Source organism: Hylobates moloch, unplaced genomic scaffold, assembly GCF_009828535.3.
Source record: "Hylobates moloch isolate HMO894 unplaced genomic scaffold, HMol_V3 SCAFFOLD_5, whole genome shotgun sequence".
In the NCBI taxonomy this organism is placed as follows: domain Eukaryota; kingdom Metazoa; phylum Chordata; class Mammalia; order Primates; family Hylobatidae; genus Hylobates; species Hylobates moloch.
Genome location: NW_026652280.1, coordinates 91,858,985 through 91,877,225, shown reverse-complemented (window position 1 = coordinate 91,877,225; position 18,241 = coordinate 91,858,985). Strand labels below are relative to the sequence as shown.

Here is an 18,241-nt window from a genome sequence, read left to right as displayed (position 1 = left end):
CTATTTGTGTGTCTTTATACCAGCACTGTACAGCCTTAACTATTATTATTGTTATTATTATTATTTTGAGACATAGTCTGGTTCTGTCACCCAGGCTGGAGTGCAGTGGCCCCATCTTGGCTCACTGCAACCTCTGCCTCCCAGTTTCAAGTGATTCTCCTGCCTCAGCCTCCTGAGTTGCTGGGATTACAGGTGCATGCCACCACACCCAGCTAATTTTCGTATTTTCAGTAGAGACAGGGTTTCACTATGTTGGCCAGGATGATCTCGATCTCCTGACCTCAGGTAATCCACCTGCCTCGGCCTCCCAAAGTGCTGGGATTACAGGTGTGAGCCACCATGCCCGGCCTGATTTTAGTTATTTTAGATGCTTTGTATTGTGATACACATTTTAAAATCAGTTTGTCCATCCCTGGCGCGGTGGCTCACACCTGTAATCCCAGCACTTTGGGAGGCCGAGGTGGGCAGATCACGAGGTCAGGAGATCAAGACCATCTTGGCTAACATGGTGAAACCCTGTCTCTACTAAAAATACAAAAAATTAGCTGGGTGTGGTGGCAGGCACCTGTAGTCCCAGCTACTTGGGACGCTGAGGCAGGAGAATGGCGTGAACCCGGGAGGCGGAGCTTGCAGTGAGCTGAGATCGCGCCACTGCACTCCACCCTGGGTGACAGAGAGAGACTCTATCTCAAAAAAAAAAAAAAAAAAAAAAATCAGCTTGTCCATTTCTAAAAAAAAAAAAAAAAAAAAACTGTCTTGAGATTTTGATGTGGATTGAGTTGATTCTACAGATCAATTTGGGAACAACTGACATGTTGAAAATATTGATTCTATCCATGAACACTGTATATCTCTCTCCACTTGCTTAGTATTTTACTTTTGCTTAGTGTATTTAGAGTGTCAGAGTACAAGTCTTGGACATGTTTGTTAAATTTATCCTGAAATATCTATTTTCAATTTTCTTCTAAATTGCCATTTTAAACATCAATTTTGGGCTGGGCACAGTGGCTCATGTCTGTAATCCCAGCACTTTGGGAGGCCAAGGCGGCCAGAGCACCTGAGGTCAAGAGTTCAAGACCAGCCTGGCCAATGTGGTGAAACCTCTCCCTACTAAAAATACAAATATTAGCTGGGCGTGGTAGTGCACACCTGTAATCCCAGCTACTAAGGAGGCTGAGGCAGGAGAATTGCTGGAGCCAGGGTGGTGGAGGTTGCAGTGAGCTGAGATTGTACCACTGCACTGCAGCTTGGGTGACATGGCAAGACTCCTTCTAAAAAAAAATAAAAAATAAAAAATCAACTTTGAATGTTCATTGCTGTTATATAGAAATACAATTGATATGTGTCCATTGACCTATCCTACAACCCTGCTAAACTAATTTATCAGTTTTAGTAACTTTCTCATAGATTTTGTAGATTTTTCTTCAACAATGATCATGTCTTTGGAAAATAAAGACGTTTGTGCTTCCTTTTCAATCTGGATTTTTTTTTCTTTGCACTGGCTAAACCCCAGTGAATGTTGAATGGAAGCTGTGAGAACAGACATTCTTGTCTTGTTCCTGATCGTAGGAGAAAAACATTCCGTTTTCATCATTCAGGATGATGCTCACTGTCGGTTTTTCTAGTTTTATTTTTTAAAATCAGGTTGAGGAAATTTCCTTTTCTTCTCTGTTTGCTGGGAGTTTTGATCAGGAATGGATACTGGATTTTGTGAAAAGCTTTTTCTGAAGCTATGGAGATGTTCTCAGGCATTTTCTTTTTCAGTCTGTTAATATGGTGAATTAAATTCATTGAGGTTTTTAATTTATTTTATTTTTATTTATTTATTTTTTGAGGCGGATTCTTGCTCTGTTGCCCAGGCTAGAGTGCAGTGGTGCAATCTTGGCTCACTGCAAGCTCCACCTCCCGGGTTCATGCTATTCTCCTGCCTCAGCCTCCTAAGTAGCTGGGACTACAGGCACCCGCCACCACGCCCGGCTAATTTTTTGTATTTTTTTTTTTTTTAGTAGAGACAGGGTTTCACCGTGTTAGCCAGGATGGTCTCGATCTCCTGACCTCGTGATCTGCCCACATCAGCCTCCCAAAGTGCTGGGATTACAGGTGTGAGCCACCGCGCCCGGCCCTCATTGAGTTTTAAAACATCATAAAATAACCTGGCATTCCCAGGATAAATCTCACTTGGTCATGAGTATTATCCTTTTTATAGATTTTGGGGTTTGATTTGCTAAACATATGCCTATTTCCCATCTGTCGATCCTCTCTGGGGGTGGAGGACATCTGCTCATACCTTTTGCACCATCTTAAACGGATTTTTTTAAGTTATTGAATTTTAAGAGTTCTTCGTGTATTTTGGATTCAAGGTCGTTATCAGACGTGTGTTTGACCAAAATGTTCTCCCAGTCTGTGCCTTGTGACTCCATTCTCTTAGCAGTGTCTTTTACACAGCAGAAGTTTATAATTTTAATAAGTCCAACTTATCACTTTTTTTTTCATGGGCCATATTTTTGGTGCTGTATCTAAAAAGTTCTTCATCAGCTTGGCATGGTGGTGCACACCTGGGGTCCTAGCTGCTCAGGAGACTGAGGTGGGAGGATCACTTAGGCTCAGGAGGTTGAGGCTGTAGTGAACTACCATCACACCGCTGCATTCCTGCCTGGGCAACAGGGCGAGACTGGATCTTCAAACGAAACGAAACAAAAAAGTCAACACCAAACCCAGAGTCAACCAAACTTCATCCTATGTTATCTTCTAGGAGCTTTATAGTTTTGCTTTGCTTTTAGGTCCATGATCCATTTTGAGTTAATTTTTGTGAAGGGAGGAAGGTCTATACCTAGATTCTTTTTTTCACCCCATATGTGCAGGTGTTCCAGCACCATTTGTTGAATTGCCTTTCTTTTCTCCATTGAATTGCCTTTACTTCTGTGTCAAAGATCAGTTGATTATTTATTTCTATGAGCCTATTATCTCTGTGCTTTCTATTCTGCCCATTGGTCTATCTGTCTATTCTTTTGCCAATAACACACTGTCTTTGTTACTGTAGCTTTGTAGTACATCTTGAGGTGTAGGCTCAGTCCTCCAACTTTGTTCTTCTTCTTCAATATTGTATTGGATATTCTAGATCTTTTGCCTTTTTGTGTAAACTTCAGGATCTGGCTGGGCACGGTATCTCATCCCTGTAACCTCAGCACTTTCGGAGGCTGCGGTGGGAGAATTGCTTGAGGCCAGGAGTTTGAGACCAGCTGAGCAACATAGTAAGACCCTATCTCTACAAAAATTGAATTTAAAAAAAAGGAAAAGAAAAAAACAGAATCTGTGTTTTTAATCACAAAATAACTTGCTGGGATTTTTATTGGGATTGCATCAAATCTACAGACGAAGTTGGGAAGAACTGATGTATTGATGATATTAGGCTTCCTATTCCTAACTCTCTCTGTATTTATTTAGATCTCCTTTGATTTATTTCCTCAGAGTTTTGCAGTTTTCCTCATATGGATCTTGTACATTTTTTGTTAGATGTATGCTCAAGTATTTCATCTTGAGGTGCTACTGAAGGTGGTAATGTATCTTTAATTTTAAATTCCAATTGCTTATTGCTGTTTAATTTACTTTTTTTTTTTTTTTTTGGAGGTGGAGTCTTGCTCTGTCACCCAGGCTGGAGTGCAGTGTCGTGATCTTGGCTCATTGCAACCTCTGCCTCCCAGGTTCAAGCGATTCTCCTGTCTCAGCCTCCCAAGTAGCTGGAATTACAAGTGTGTGCCACCACGCCTGGCTAATTTTTGTATTTTTAGTGGAGACAGGGTTTCACCATGTTGGTCAGGCTGGTCTCAAACTCCTGACCTCAGGTGATCCACCTGTCTCATTCTCCCAAATTGCTGGGATGATAGGCGTGAGCCACCATGCCCGGTCTGTTTCATTTACTTTTAATCTATTTGTGTCTTTATGTTTTAAGCAAGTTTCTTATAAGCAGCATGTAGTTAGGTCATACTTTTCTTATTTAAAATCTAATTTGACTATTTCTTTCTTTTAATCAGGGTTTTTAGACCATGAAACCATTATTGATATGGTTGAATTGAAATATACCATCTTGGTTTTGGTTTTCCATTTGCCCCATCTGTTCTTTTTTCTTTTTTCTCTTCTGCCTTTTAAAGATATTCAGTATATTTTATGATTCCATTTTATTTTCTTTGATGGCTTCTTAGCCACACCTCTGTGTTTTGTTATTTTACTAGCTGACTCAGGGCTTATAGTATATATGTGTATTTACCTTATCACTCTCCACTTCAAGTAATAGTATTTGACTTTATGTATTGCATAAGACCTTTACAACCGTGTACTTCTACCTGCCCCTCCTCAGACTCTGTGTTCTTGTTGCCATACATTTTACTTACTTCATATTATAAGCTTCAAATTATGACCAGGTGCAGTGGCTCACATCTGTAATACCAGCACTTTGGAAGGCCAAGGCGGGTGGATTACTTGAGGCCAGGAGTTCAAGACCAGCCTGGTCAACATGGTGAAACCTCGTCTCTACTAAAAATACAAAAATTAGCTGGCCGTGGGGCCCCTGCCTGTAATCCCAGCTACTCGGGAGGCTGAGGCAGGAGAACCACCTGAACCTGGGAGGTGGAGGTTGCAGTGAGTGGAGATCGTGCCACTGCACTCCAGCTTGGGCAACAGAGTGAGACTCTGACTCAAAAAAAAAAAAAAAAAAAAAAAGCTTCAAGTTACATTCTTATTATTTTGTTTTAAACAGTCAGTTATCTTTTAAAAAGATTTGAAAAATCTCTTTTCTGTGCCGATAGCGCTCACGCAAACATGTTGAAAGGCCCTAAAACCCGCCGGATGTTCTGTAAGAAGTGTGACAAGCACCAACCTCACAAAATGACACAGTACAAGAAAGGCAAGGATTCTCTGTACGCCCAGGGAAAGCGGTGCTATGACAGGAAGCAGAGTGGCTATGGTGGGCAGACTAAGCCGATTTTCCGGAAAAAGGCTAAAACTACAAAGAAGATTGTGCTAGGGCTTGAGTGTGTTGAGCCCAACTGCAGATCTAAGAGAATGCTGGCTATTAAAAGGTGCAAGCATTTTGAACTGGGAGGAGATAGGAAGAGAAAGGGCCAAGTGATCCAGTTCTAAGTGCCATCTTTTATTATGAAGACAACAAAATATTGAGTTTATGTTCACTTCAAAAAAAAAAGAGAAAAATCTACCATTTCTGGTATTTGTCTTTGCTTTGTATAGATCAACTTCATCTAGTATAATTTTCCTTCTGCTTGAAGGATGTCCTTTAAGAATGTTTTTGTGTGTGTCTGCTGGTTATGAAACCTTTTAGCTGAAAAAGAAAAGATGTTTATTTTACCTTCATTTTTGAAGAAATTTTTTCTAGATATAAAAATTCAAGTTGACAGCTTTTTTATTTTCTTCCAGAACTTTAGAGCTGTTGCTTTACTGTATTCTAAATTGTGTTGTTTCTGGTGAGATGCCTGCCGTCATTCTCATTTGGTTTCTCTGCATGTGATGTATCCTTTTTCTATGGATGCTTCTTTCAAAATATTTCCTTTGGCACTGATTGCTGGGTTGAAGAAATTTAATCATGATGTGCCCGCCTGTCGTTTATTCATGTTTATTGTGCTTGGGGTTCATTGGAATTTTTGAATCTGTGAGTTTCTAAATTTTATGAGGTTTGAAAACATTTTAGCTAGCATTTCTTCAAATAATTTCTGCACTCCTCCTTTGGGGACTTTCTATTACATGAATGTTAGCCTGCTTGGAGTAGTCCCACGGCTCACTGATGCTCTGTTCATTTGTATTTGATGGGGTTTTTCTTTTAGTCTTTTTTCTCTCTGTGTTTCTTTTTTTTTGAGATAGAGTCTCGTTCTGTCACCTAGGCTGCAGTACAATGGTACGATCTCAGCTCACTGCAACCTCTGCCTCCCGGGTTCAAGCGATTCTCCTGCCTCAGCCTCCCAAGTAGCTGGGATTACAGGCATGCACCACTACACCTGGCTAATTTTCTTTTTTGTATTTTTTTGGTAGAGATGGGGTTTCACCATATTGTCCAGACTGGTCTCGAACTCCTGACCTTGTGATCCACCCACCTCAGCCTCCCAAAGTGCTGATATTACAGGCGTGAGCCACTGCACCTGGCTGACATGTTTCTGAGAAGCAGGAGAGAGATTAATCTATCCCTTCCCTTGGTGTTCAGGGAGGATTTTAATCTGCCAGCGACCGGCTCCAGGCTAACATGTTGCCTGCTGAGGCCCTAAATTCACCTCCTGACGTATCCTGCATAGATCATCCTCCAACATATAATCTAGGACACTGTCGAGCTTAACAAAAGATGAGTTTGAGCACAAGGAAGTTACATCCCTGCCCTTGGGCGGTAGATATGAATCAATTTGAAATCCTTAGAACCAGAGCAAGAGTTCAAGGGCTCTGTTCCTGGCAGTGACTTGACTGGACTTGAGAATCTGAGCCTAACTCAGCAGCACTGGAAGATGTAAGCAAATCTAACACGTGTCACCCAGATCCTATCAGCCTTCAGCGCCACTCAGGAGGGACACTGTCCCCCAGATCCTATCAGCCTTCAGAGCCACTCAGGAGGGACAGTGTCCCCCAGATCCTATCAGCCTTCAGCGCCACTCAGGAGGGACACTGTCCCCCAGATCCTATCAGCCTTCAGCGCCACTCAGGAGGGACTGAGTGCTGCACTGGCTGGCGTATTAACTATGAGTTAAAAGCACTTGGAAAACAGCAGGTACAGAAAGATCAAGATCACTCTGACCTTTGTGCCATTTCTTAAAAGCAGGAGCTGAAATTCCCACGTGAAAGCTACAACAACACCCTTATCTTTAAGAACAAGAAATCTAAGGGAATATTCTGAACAGGCTTTGTTAGACTAGCTCTTATCTCTTAAGCTTCCCTGCCTAACTCACTTGCTTCTTCACAGTTTCTGTTTCTTCATTTCCTTAGGAAGCCTCCTGAGCCCCACAGAACTTCTTTTGAATAAATGTGTGTGCCTTTCTCCTGTCAATCTGTTTCACGTCAATTTAATTCTCGGGCCATGCCAGGACCCCAAGAGGATGGAGGTGGAGTTCTGCCACCTTCCACTATCTTTCCAGGGATGTTTGCAGAACCTTAGCAGAGGCAGTGTCTCCCTGCGGGATGGAGGGCAGATTGTCCTGGATAATAAAGATGGGGTCCCCTTGTGGGCCAAATAAAGATAATGTCTCCCTCCAGAGTGAGACTCTGTCTAAAAAAAAGATAATGTCTCCCTCTGGGCAGGTTTGATAGCAGGTCCTTATGAAATATTGGGGCTTCCTAAACTTGGAGTTCCTCGTCTGGGACTCAAAACTACCACATCCAAAGCACCTGTCTGAGCTGTTCCTCATCCCCCGTGGGACTTGGGGACCAGCACGAAGCTCCTGCTGCCTGACGAGCTTGAGGAATCGAGTGCTTGCTCTCCGGGAGTCTCTGCCTGCACCTGGGCACCTGAGCAGGATATATGTTAGCTGGGCGGGAGGGCACATGGAGGGAGGAAATAGGAAGCCTGCACAAATGGAGAGACAGACCATCACGTCCAGTAATCGGAAGCCTCGAGGGTGTTAAGGTGGCAGCTATCTTCAGCTTTCTCTACAGATTTCACACAATCCAAATCAAATACCATCGGGATTCCAAAACATATGTGGAAGGCAAAGGAACCAGAAGAGCCAAATTAATGTTTACAAAGTTGGGAGAGTCATACTACTCCATTTCCAGATAAAATTTATCGGCCAGCTGCGGTGGCTCACGACTGTAATCCCAGCACTTTGGGAGGCCAAGGCGGGAGGATCATGAGGTCAGGAGATCAAGACCATCCTGGCTAACACGGTGAAACCCCATCTCTACTGAAAATACAAAAAATTAGCCGGGCGTGGTGGCGTGTGCCTGTAGTCCCAGCTACTCAGGAGGCTGAAGCAGGAGAATGGCGTGAAACCGGGAGGCGGAGCTTGCAGTGAGCCCAGATCACGCCACTGCACTCCAGCCTGGGCGACAGAGAGAGACTCTGTCTCAAAAAAAAAAAATTATTTACCGTAAAGCTCCAGTAACCAAGACCATGTGCAGTCGGTGGAAGGAGAGACTCAGAGGTAAATGGGACAGAACAGAAAGTCCAGAGAGACACCCACACAAACACAGGAGCTTAATTTTTGACAAAGATACAAAGTAAATCAATTGAGAGAGGATTGTCTTTTCACTAAATGATGCTGGAAAAATTAGACATTAACTGCAAACAAAACAAATGAAAAACCTCGAGCTATACCTCACACTTAACACAAAAATGAATTCAAAGTAGATCATAGACCTAATTGTAAAATGTAGCACCAGAAAACTTAAAAAGAAGAAGCATAGGAGAAAAATCTGCATGAACCTGAGTCAGGCAGAGTTCTTAGACAGGATTTGTCAATGAAAGGATTGATGAGTTGGACTTCATCAAAACAAAACTTTCAGTCTTCAAATGGCACTGTTAAGAAAAGGAAAAGATAAGCTATGAGCTTGGAGAAAATATGTGCAAATCTGATGTCCAACAATGGATTTGTATCAAAAATACATAAAGAGGCCGGGCGCAGTTCCTCATGCCTGTAATCCCAGCACTTTGGAAGGCTGAGGTAGGCAGATCATTTGAGGCTAGGAGTTCGAGACCAGCCTGGCCAACATGGTGAGACCCTGTCTCTACTAAAAATGCAAAAATTAGCTGGGCCTGATGGTGCACACCTGTAATACCAGCTACTGGGGAGCTGTCTCTCGGTGTGTGTTTGTCCTTCTTGTAGGGACACAGCCACACTGAATTAGGGCTCTTCCTGGAGACCTCATTTTAACTTAATTGCCGCTTTAAAGATTCCATCTCAAACAGCCTGACCAACATGGTGAAACCCCATCTCTATTAAAAATACAAAAAATTTAGCCGGGCGAGGTGGCGCGCGCCTGTAATCTCAGCTACTTTGGGAGGCTGAGGCAGGAGAATCACTTGAACCCACCTGGGAGGCAGAGGTTGCAGTGAGCCGAGATTGTGCCACTGCACTCCAGCCTGGGTGACAGAGCAAGACTCTGTCTCAAAAAAAAAAAAAAACTAAAAGAAGATCCTATCTCGAGCAACAGTCACATTGTTAGGCACCGAGAACTAGAATTGCAACACATGAATTTTGAGAGAACACAATTTAGCCCATAACACAACTGCTCAAAGCACATTTGGGAGGTTGCAGAAGTGAAAGGATTTCTGTGTCCCCAAACCGGGGGCCCACAGGGGCCGCCTCCTCTATGACCAGGCCTCATGCGGAAAGACTGATTTGAAAGGGAGATCAGACCCATCTCCTGGAGGCTACAAGCTCCAGGGCAGTCAGGAATGGAACAGGAACTCAGGCCCTTGGGCAGCACCCGGTCCCCGATGGCAGCGCCAGTGCATCCCGAAAAGGAGCCTGCAGGGAAGAGATGCTGATGTTGAATGGGGCCAGGTCATGGTGCACGGCGAGCGTGAGTGGCACTGTGTTAGGACAAACAAGAAATCCTCCCCTTGCAGAAGGTCTGGGCCTGGGCCTGGCCTGTGTCCCCTCCCCTGCAAGGAACCACCCTTCCTCCATGGAGGGTCAGCTTTGTGGGCCTGTCCATCAACCAGTGGCCGTGGCCATGCTTCCCGAGAAAGAAGACCGTGTCGTCCCAGGGACTGCTCATGGGGTCCCAGACCAGGAAGCCTGAATGGGCTCTTTGGTTCTTTCTTCTGTTCTGACAGCCGCCCCTCCTTCCAATAAATGCCCTCTTTTCTTCCTGGCTTAAGTTGGCCAGCTTCAGTTTGTGTTATTGCAACCAGAGAGCCTTAACCATCCCCAGGGCTCTGTGATAATTACACTGGAATTTCCCGATGGTGGTGGGGCACTGAGGCCTTGGGGAGGCTATGGCCCTAGGAGGCTGGGCCTGGGGCATGGGCGGCCAGGAGCCTGCTGGGTGGCCGGGCGCTCTGGGCATCATGTCCAGGGCCTTCCCGGGAGAAAGGCCAAATACAGGCCCAAACACCAGGCTCTTTCCCTCCCTTCCCCAGGAGAAGGGCCCCATGGGAGCAGGGGTGTCTCCTTCCATAAAGGGGCAGGGGCTGGGCTCATGTGTGAGTCCCCTAGAAGGGGTGATAACTTCTGGCCTTTCCAAGAATACACCAGGACGACAAGGTGGGGAGATGTGGAGCTGCCAGAAGTGCTAGCACGTTCCTCGGGAATGAGGCCACCTCAGAGTCACGAGGGTTAACCCCCATTGTAGTGGGCCCAGGAATGGGACTAACTTCTGGATAAACTCAGGGAAAATGCACCAGAAGACAGCAGCCCACAGAGCCGCCTTGCCACGCATTCCCAGGATGAAGACGGCTGAGGCAGGACCTCCGGGCTGGCTGAGGACACAAGTGTCATGTCATCCAGGACCACTTGACGGCAGCTGGGGCCACCCAAGCTGCCTCAAAACCTACAAATAGCGGCTGCGTTGGCCGTGCATGGGGCACCCCATGTAAGAGCAAATGGCGCAGGTGACCCACCTGTTGGAGTGGGTCTGGTTGGACAAACCAAGGGGAGTCCATGCTGGGGAGCCTTTGTGGCTGACAGTGGGTGAGAGGATCTGGGCAAAGCTGTGGCTGGTCTCCCAGACCCGTGTCTGGGGCACTCAACATGGGGCAGACCAGATGGGGATTAACACACTATCATTTACTAAGAAAGGTTTTGGGGTGTGAATAAATATCTTTTAAAAGATGGGACTGTCAATCAAAGCTTGCAAAAAAAGACCAGGCACCATGGCTCATGCCTGTAATCCCAGCACTTCGGGAGGATGAGGCGGGCAGATCACATGAGGCTAGGAGTTTGAGACCAGCCTGGGCAACATGGCGAAACCCCGTCTCTACTAAAAATACAAAAATTAGCCAGGTGAGGTGGTGGGTGCCTGCAGTCCCACCTACTCAGGAGGCTGAGGCAGGAGAATGACTTGAACCTGGGAGGCGGAGGTTGCAGTGAGCTGAGATCGCACCACTGCATTCCAGCCTGGGCAATACAGTGAGACTCTGTCTCAAAAAAATAAAAATAAAGCTTGCAAAAACGGGCAAGGGGCACCTGAAAGAGACAGCAACCAGGATGCTGAGCAACCTGCCTGTGCCCTGTAGTTTTTTCAGTCATAAAACGGTTCACATAAGGTGTGGAACACAGTGAAATCAAAATGAAGCCAGCAAGCCAGCATGTGAGAGAGAAATGAAATCAGTGCAGCTCATTTCGTATAGAGCTGGCAGCTTAACCACCCAGAGAAAATTTATTTCAGGAAACTTTAAAACACAGTAATATGAGAACTTCTGTCAAATGTGGTGGATTATGTGACTGTGTTGATATGTGTTGTGTGTGTTTGCACATGGATGTGTGTCTGTGCATAATTGTGTTAAATGCTATCAGGGTAGCATTCTCATAAACGTATGCACTCCAATAAGTCAAGAAAGAAACTTAAAATCCTGTAGGTAAATTAGAAATATCAGTATGATTCCATGATGTATTTAACTTTAAAAATATATATTTCCAGCTGGGCCACAGTGGCTCACTCCTGTAATCCCAGCACTTTGAGATGCCCAGGCGGGTGGATCACTTGAGGTCAGGGGTTCAAGACTAGCCTGGCCAACATGGTGAAACTCTGTGTCTACTAAAAATACAAACATTAGCTGGGCATGGTGGTGCACGCCTGTAATCCCAGCTACTCGGGAGGCGGAGGCAGGAGAATTGCTTGAACCCAGGAGGTGGAGGTTGTAGTGAGCCAGGATCACGCCACTGCACTCCAGCCTGGGCAACAGAGCAAGACTTTGTCTAAAAAAAAAAAAAAGAAAAAGAAAAAGTTATTTCCTAAGCCAGTCAAAAAAAGAAAAAAGAAAAGACAAATACTGTATGATTCTACTTGTATGAGGTCCCTAGAGTAGTCAAATTTATAGCGACAGAAAGTAGGATGGCGAGTGCCAGGGGCTGGAGAAGGCGGAGGGGGAGTTGGATTTAATGGGAGCAGAGCTTCTGCTTTTCAAGACAAAAGGCATTCTGGAGCTGGATGGTGGGATGACAGCAGTGCGAATGTACTGAATGCCACTGAACTGTGCACTTAAAAGATGGTAAATTTTGTTACACATATTTTACCAGCATACAAAAACTGGAAAAATAAGTTTTGCCTAATTCTGTCCACAGTAAAAGCTTAGAAACAATGAAAATAAACTAGTAGCAATGAGCACCCTGGCACCCAAAGTGGGACCTCTACCCACCAAAGTCCCTTCCAAAAGAACTGTGAACCCTTGGAGAAATGACTGGCTCCGGGCTGAGCCATGACATAGGCGAGATAAACCTAGAACTTCTCATCGGAAAGCTAAGAAACGATCAAAGACTACTGGGGTCATTTCAAAATGACATACCAGTCAGCTTAAATGTATCCCCATTGACCAAATGTGGGACAACGTGGTCACCAGTAAAGATAATAAGTTCAATGAATGGAAGGGCATTGTGTCAGGCACACCCTGATGTGGCCTCCAGTGAGTAATGGCCTTATTTAATCCCCTGCCCTGAGGCAGGGCAGAACCTGTGATTTTTCTTTGACTGAGAGATTAAAGCAAAAGTGAAGAGACTTTGCAGATGTAATTAAGTCCCTAACCAGTTGACTTTGAGTTAATCAAAAGGAGATTTTTCTCGGTGGTCCTGACTTAACAGGCAAGCTCTTTGTAAGAGAGTCTAGGGCTTCTCTGAAGTTAGAGACTCGAAGGGCAGAGACCCTCTCCGTCTGTTGCTGGCTTTGAAGGAGGAAGCTGCCATGAATTCTTCAACTTCACGGAAATAAGTTCTGCCAAAACCTAAATGAGCTTGGAAGCTGCTCCCTCCCCAGTTGGGTCTCCAGAACACAGCCTGGCTGACAGCTTGATCTCAAGCTAGTGAGACCCTGAGTGAGGAATCTGGCTAAGCTATACCAGGACATCTGGCATACAGAAGTGCATTGAGTTGTTTAAAGCTTATGTTTGTGGCAATTTGTTCCGCAGCCATTGAGAATTACTGCACACATTCAATACAGTACATTTAAGTAATATACTTCAATTTATGATTTCACAATAACATATATTTAAAATAATCAATATTTTTCTCTGCCTTCCCTGTACCAAATATTTGATGTGGGAAAGTGTATCTTTAGAAGAACTCTTGCAAATAAATGCTGAAGAAATACCAGGTTTAGAAAATTGCAATTTTGCAACCCCTAATGAAATGATGGATCTAGGGCAGTGGTCCTCAACTGGGGGCAATTTTGCCCCTCTGGCAATATCTACAGGTATTTTCGATTGTTGTAACTGAGAGTTGCTGTAGGGATCAGGGATGCTGACAAATATCCTAAAGTGCACAAGACAGCCCCACAGCAAACATTATCTGGCTGGGTTGGAAAGACCCTAAGGTGAACCACAGTGATTTCTGCTTCCTGTTGGCTGTGCTTCTGTGTTGTCCCCTCTCCTTGAAAGCATTAACCAACAGAATATGGCAAAGGTGATAGATGTCACACCTGGGATTACATTATAGTATATAATATTCTGGAGTCACTCTCTCTGTCTCCTGCTGGCCTTGAAGAAGCAAAAGCCATGTGTGAACTGCCTCTGAGGGGCCCACAAGACTGAGAACTGTGGGTGGCCTGCAGGAAATGAGGACCTCAGTGCTACAACCACAAGGAACTGAATTCTACCAACAAGCGAAGTGAATGCAAAGCAGGCCCTGTCCCAGTTGGACCTTCAGATGAGAATGCAGCCCCAGCTGACACCATGGGATCCTGAAGCAGAGAACTCAGCTAAGTTGTGCCCCAGGCTTCTACCCACAAAAACTGTGAGATAAGAAACGTGTGTTGTTCTAAGCCACTAAGTTTGTGATAATTTGTTCCACACCATAGAAAACTAACAGCCTGGCCCCAAATGCCCACAATGCCAAGACTGAGAAACCTCTAACTTAGGGCTTGTTGTTGTGGTTGTTTTCTGCAAGGGCTGGGTTGCAAACACATCTGTCTTTGCAGGCCATTTGCTCTCTGTCATTGTGTCTGTTTTTTTATCACTGTGTAATAAATCACCACAAACCCAGCTGTGAAACAAATCCTGTGCATGGTTGGCTCACAGTTCTGTGGAACAGAGCTCTGGGCATTCCTGTAGGGCTTTTTCCTTAGGGCCTCACTGGCTGAGAGCAGATGCCATCCAGGCTGGTCTCCTCTCTGGAGGTGCTGGGGAAGACTCCACTTTTGGGGCATTCACGGTGTGGACAGAATTCTGTTCTTGTGTTTGTAGGGCCACAGTCCCCATCTTCCTGCTGGCTGTAGGCAGGGTGACTCTCTGCAGGAGGTTGTGCTCAGTCATTTCCCCTGGCTCATGGAGAGCCTACCTTGGGGAGAATCCCCCCTCACTGTGAATCCCTCTCAATTTCTCTCCTGCCACCAGCTGGGGGGTAAAAAAAACAACCCAAACTCTGCTTTTACAGGGCTAATGGGATTCAACCAGGCCCACCCTGATCCTCTCTCTATTTTAAAGTCAACCCATTAGTAGCCTAAACTTTATCCACAAAATGCCTTTTGCCAGGCAACATAACACACTCACAAGGGTGAGAATTATTCACAATTCTGGGAATCACGGCACAAAATCTGGGGGGACCTTCTTGGAATCACCACAGCCGTGGTACCATGAAAGCAGTCACAGATGGTACATAAGTGAATGAGTGGGGGCCATGTTCCAATAAAACTTTATTTACAAAAACAGATGGGGAATAAGATTTGGCCAGAGGTGACCGTAGTTTGCTGACCCCTGGTCTAGGAAATGTCACCAGCAGCTGCTAAAACCATGAAAAGAAAAGCCACTGGGCACTTGGTGGCTTATGGCTGTAGCTGGCTACATCCAAACCCACTCACTGATCAGCCTCATATCCCACGAGGAAATTCTAGGACATCCAGTGCCTCCGGCCATGCACAAAGGAAGTGCCATCTCCCTCCATGAAGCAGCCTCGCCAAAAGGCTTGACCTCACACTGATCAGGCCTCAGCACTACAGAGTAAGGAAAGACACCTGAAACGCTGTGTGGTGTGACTTGTGAAATCCAGAATGTTGGGAACTCCTTCGGATGAGCGCCCTTGCTTCTTCAACAAATAAGTGGCAAGAATGAAAAGACAGAGGCACTGATTGATCAAAGGGGGCTCCAGAGGCACAGGAACAAGGTGGCACATGAGTTCCATGTGGGGTGACTTGAAGACACCATCCGTAAGATCCATTTATGAGACAATGGGGGAAATTTGAGCCCTGTCCATGTTTGATCATATTAAAGAATTACTGGTATTTGTTTAGCTGTGAAAATGGATTTTTGAAAAAGCATTCTTATCTTTTGGGAACATGAGAAGAGAGACAGAGGCCCACTAGGACTTGCTATAATAAAAGGAATCTAGAGAGGGAGTTGCAGGGTGGGAGGCACTGGCTGGCTGTTTGGCGGTACTCATGGAATCTAAGGAAGCCTTGGAATGTTTCTGTGTGTGTGTAAAATTCTCCCAATAGAGGGTTTGGGAATAATCTGCCTTCAGACTACAAGGCAAGCTTCAAATGGAAAGGCCCGGGGGCCAGGGGAGCCCCTCAGAGCTGTGGGTACCTGGCTTTCTCTCCACCAAGCACTCCAGGTAAACATGGGTTGTGACTCGTTATGGAGAAATTGCCCCTGGGCATTTGTGAGTCAGGGCTGCTGTGTGCCAGACTGTGGCCAGCAGCAGCTTTTAGGGCTCCTTCCCTCCATATGGCCCTGGGGGCCACTGTTCAAGTTCCCAAGGGACAACCTAGCTTCCCTCCACCTCGGCCTTGGCAGCCGAACACCTAATTCCTGAGCAGCCTAAACTCACCCGGGGACCACCCAGTGGGTCTTAAAACTTTGCTCCTGCACCATCCAACTCACTCAGCACAGCTACAAGCTGCAACAGACACTGGGGACATAGGAACTTGAGAACAACGGGGCCATGCCTACAATGGGGCAGCTTACAAAGAGCGCCAGACCCAGCAAACCAGGATGACAGCCACTGACCATTACCATGAGAATCTTGGGGCTTGAGTGTCCAGCACCACCTCCATGACTGCATAAAGTCATACATGGGAGGGAGGGAGGAGAAGAAGGAGAGAGAGAAGGCAAAATGGAGTAGGTGGATAGATGGATGGATGGATGGACGGACGGACGGACTGATGGATGGATGGATGGATGCCTGGATGGATGGATGGATGGATGCATAGAGATGGATGGATGGATGGTTGGGTGGATAGATGTATGGATAGATGGTTGGATGGATGGATGAGTGGGTGGATGAGTGGATAGATGAATGGATGGATGGTTGAGTGGATAGATGGATGAATGGATGGATGGATGAATGGTTGAGTGAATGGATGGATGGATGAATGGTTGTGTGAATGGATAGATGGTTGTGTAGATAGGTGGGTGGATTAGCAGGTAGATGAGTGAGCGGCTAGCTAGCTAGCTACCAATCTATCTACCTATCCATCTGGCTATCCATGTAGCTAGATAGATAGATGCAGAGAGGATAGATAGGGGCACACAGAGGATGAAGGAAATGAAAGATATGAACATACCTGCAAACACAGAGCCCCATGGACACGCAGGTGAACACACACTAGCAGGAATAGCCTCTGACATCCCAGCCACCTTACAGCTCTCCGCGCTTCCTACGTGGTAACTTATGGCAGCCCTTGGACATGGGTACTGCAGAGGGGGCATGTGAGGTGCAGGAGGGCCCTCCTTCTTGCTCAGCATCCTGCAGCTAGCAGGCAGAGGGACCCACACCAGGCGTCTCTGGGTGCCATGCTAGGACCCACAGAAATGCAGGGTTACCCAGGCCCCTGGAGATCAGATGGGCCCACAGAGAGGACAGAAGGTGGGGCCCGTGGATGACCCAGAAGCTCAGACACACCCACAAGTACCAGAAATACACCAGGGGCCCACAGAAACTCAAGAGCCAAGGAAGATTCTTGGAACCACAGAAGGGAACACACACAGGCAGACATACAAACCCAGATGGCTCTTTGACCAGGATGCCTGCCTGGGCAGTGACTGGATGGGTTAAAGGAACTTTCCTCAGCCCCACACCCTATACCTCATGCCATCCAGATCAGCCCACAATTAGGTCAGGGAGGGGTGGCTGAGAGTAACCAGGGGAGGGCTGGTTTTGGGCCACCAACAATCAGCCAACCCAGCCAGCAGCAGCTGTCACCATGAGGTGACTCTGGGGCCTGAATAAGTCATTGAGGCCAGCAGTAGAGAGGTTCCACTGCCACCAGCCCCAGGCCAACCCTCCTCTCTACCCTAGCACCGGCCTCAGCCACAGCAGGAACCAGCCCTTTGCTGGCCTACTTTGAGCTAATCCCCCAGCCCTGCCCTGTGGGCACTGGGCAAACAAGCAGCCAAGTGGGCCGGAAGTGCAGCTGGGAGCCAGTCAGGGTCTCCAGGCAAGGAGGGAGAGGAGCTTGGGAAGTTCCAGGTCCCCTGGTCACCGCAGGGCAGCTTCTAGGCCAATATAGCCCGGCTGGATTCTGGCGAGCTGGTCCTGCGCCCCTGCTGTGTGCCTGCATTGCTTCTGCCAAGAACACTGGCCCTCTGATCTCCGGTCCTAGGACAACCCCCAGATCACTGAAGACCCGCTGGGCTCTTTTCCCCTGGGAAACACTGTGGGCCTAGGCTCTTGCCTAGCGCTGGGCAGGCCCCTCCGGACCCCCACATGGGCAGTCTGTGCACCCCTGTTCCCCGAAGCGTGGGCCTAGGCCTGGTATTCCCGTGTCATCCCAGGGAAGATGAGCCACCCTGTGGGTGGGTCTGCTCTGACCCTGGGAGGACCTTTCCCGAAGGTCAGAGTCCCTTACCTGCCAGCCCCTGACCATGTCCAGCTCTGGAGAGGGTGAGCGTGGACACGGAGGCCCAGGGGGCTGCTGGTGGCCAGGCCTGGGAGGGCAGGCTGGAGTGAGGGGCAGCATACCCAGGGGGCAGGTGGGCTACAGGCCTCTGGAGGCCCCCACATTCCCTGGCCCAGCACCAGGCTCTTGCCTGTCTTCACCTCTGTTCAGAATCTGGCCCTAAAAAGGTGGCAGAAGCTGGAGGCTGAGAGCCACCCCAGACTTAATGGAGGTGAACAGGAACCCCCCGTGATCCAACGTGGCTGGAACATGATGTGGCTGTCAGAGG

General features: G+C 46.8%; 1 protein-coding gene across 1 annotated transcript; it reads left to right on the top strand.

The window, feature by feature from the left end:
* The first annotated feature begins 4,815 nt into the window (after nt 1–4,815).
* On the top strand, nt 4,816–5,136 carry LOC116468270 (large ribosomal subunit protein eL42-like). The gene has a single exon (XM_032151887.1). It carries the CDS (start codon nt 4,816–4,818, stop codon nt 5,134–5,136), a length of 321 nt encoding a protein of 106 aa, XP_032007778.1.
* Nucleotides 5,137–18,241: the final 13,105 nt, after the last annotated feature.

Bases quoted from the DNA above. Each gene is read 5' to 3' on its own strand.
- LOC116468270 (XM_032151887.1), top strand. From the start codon at position 4,816: ATGTTGAAAGGCCCTAAAACCCGCCGGATGTTCTGTAAGAAGTGTGAC.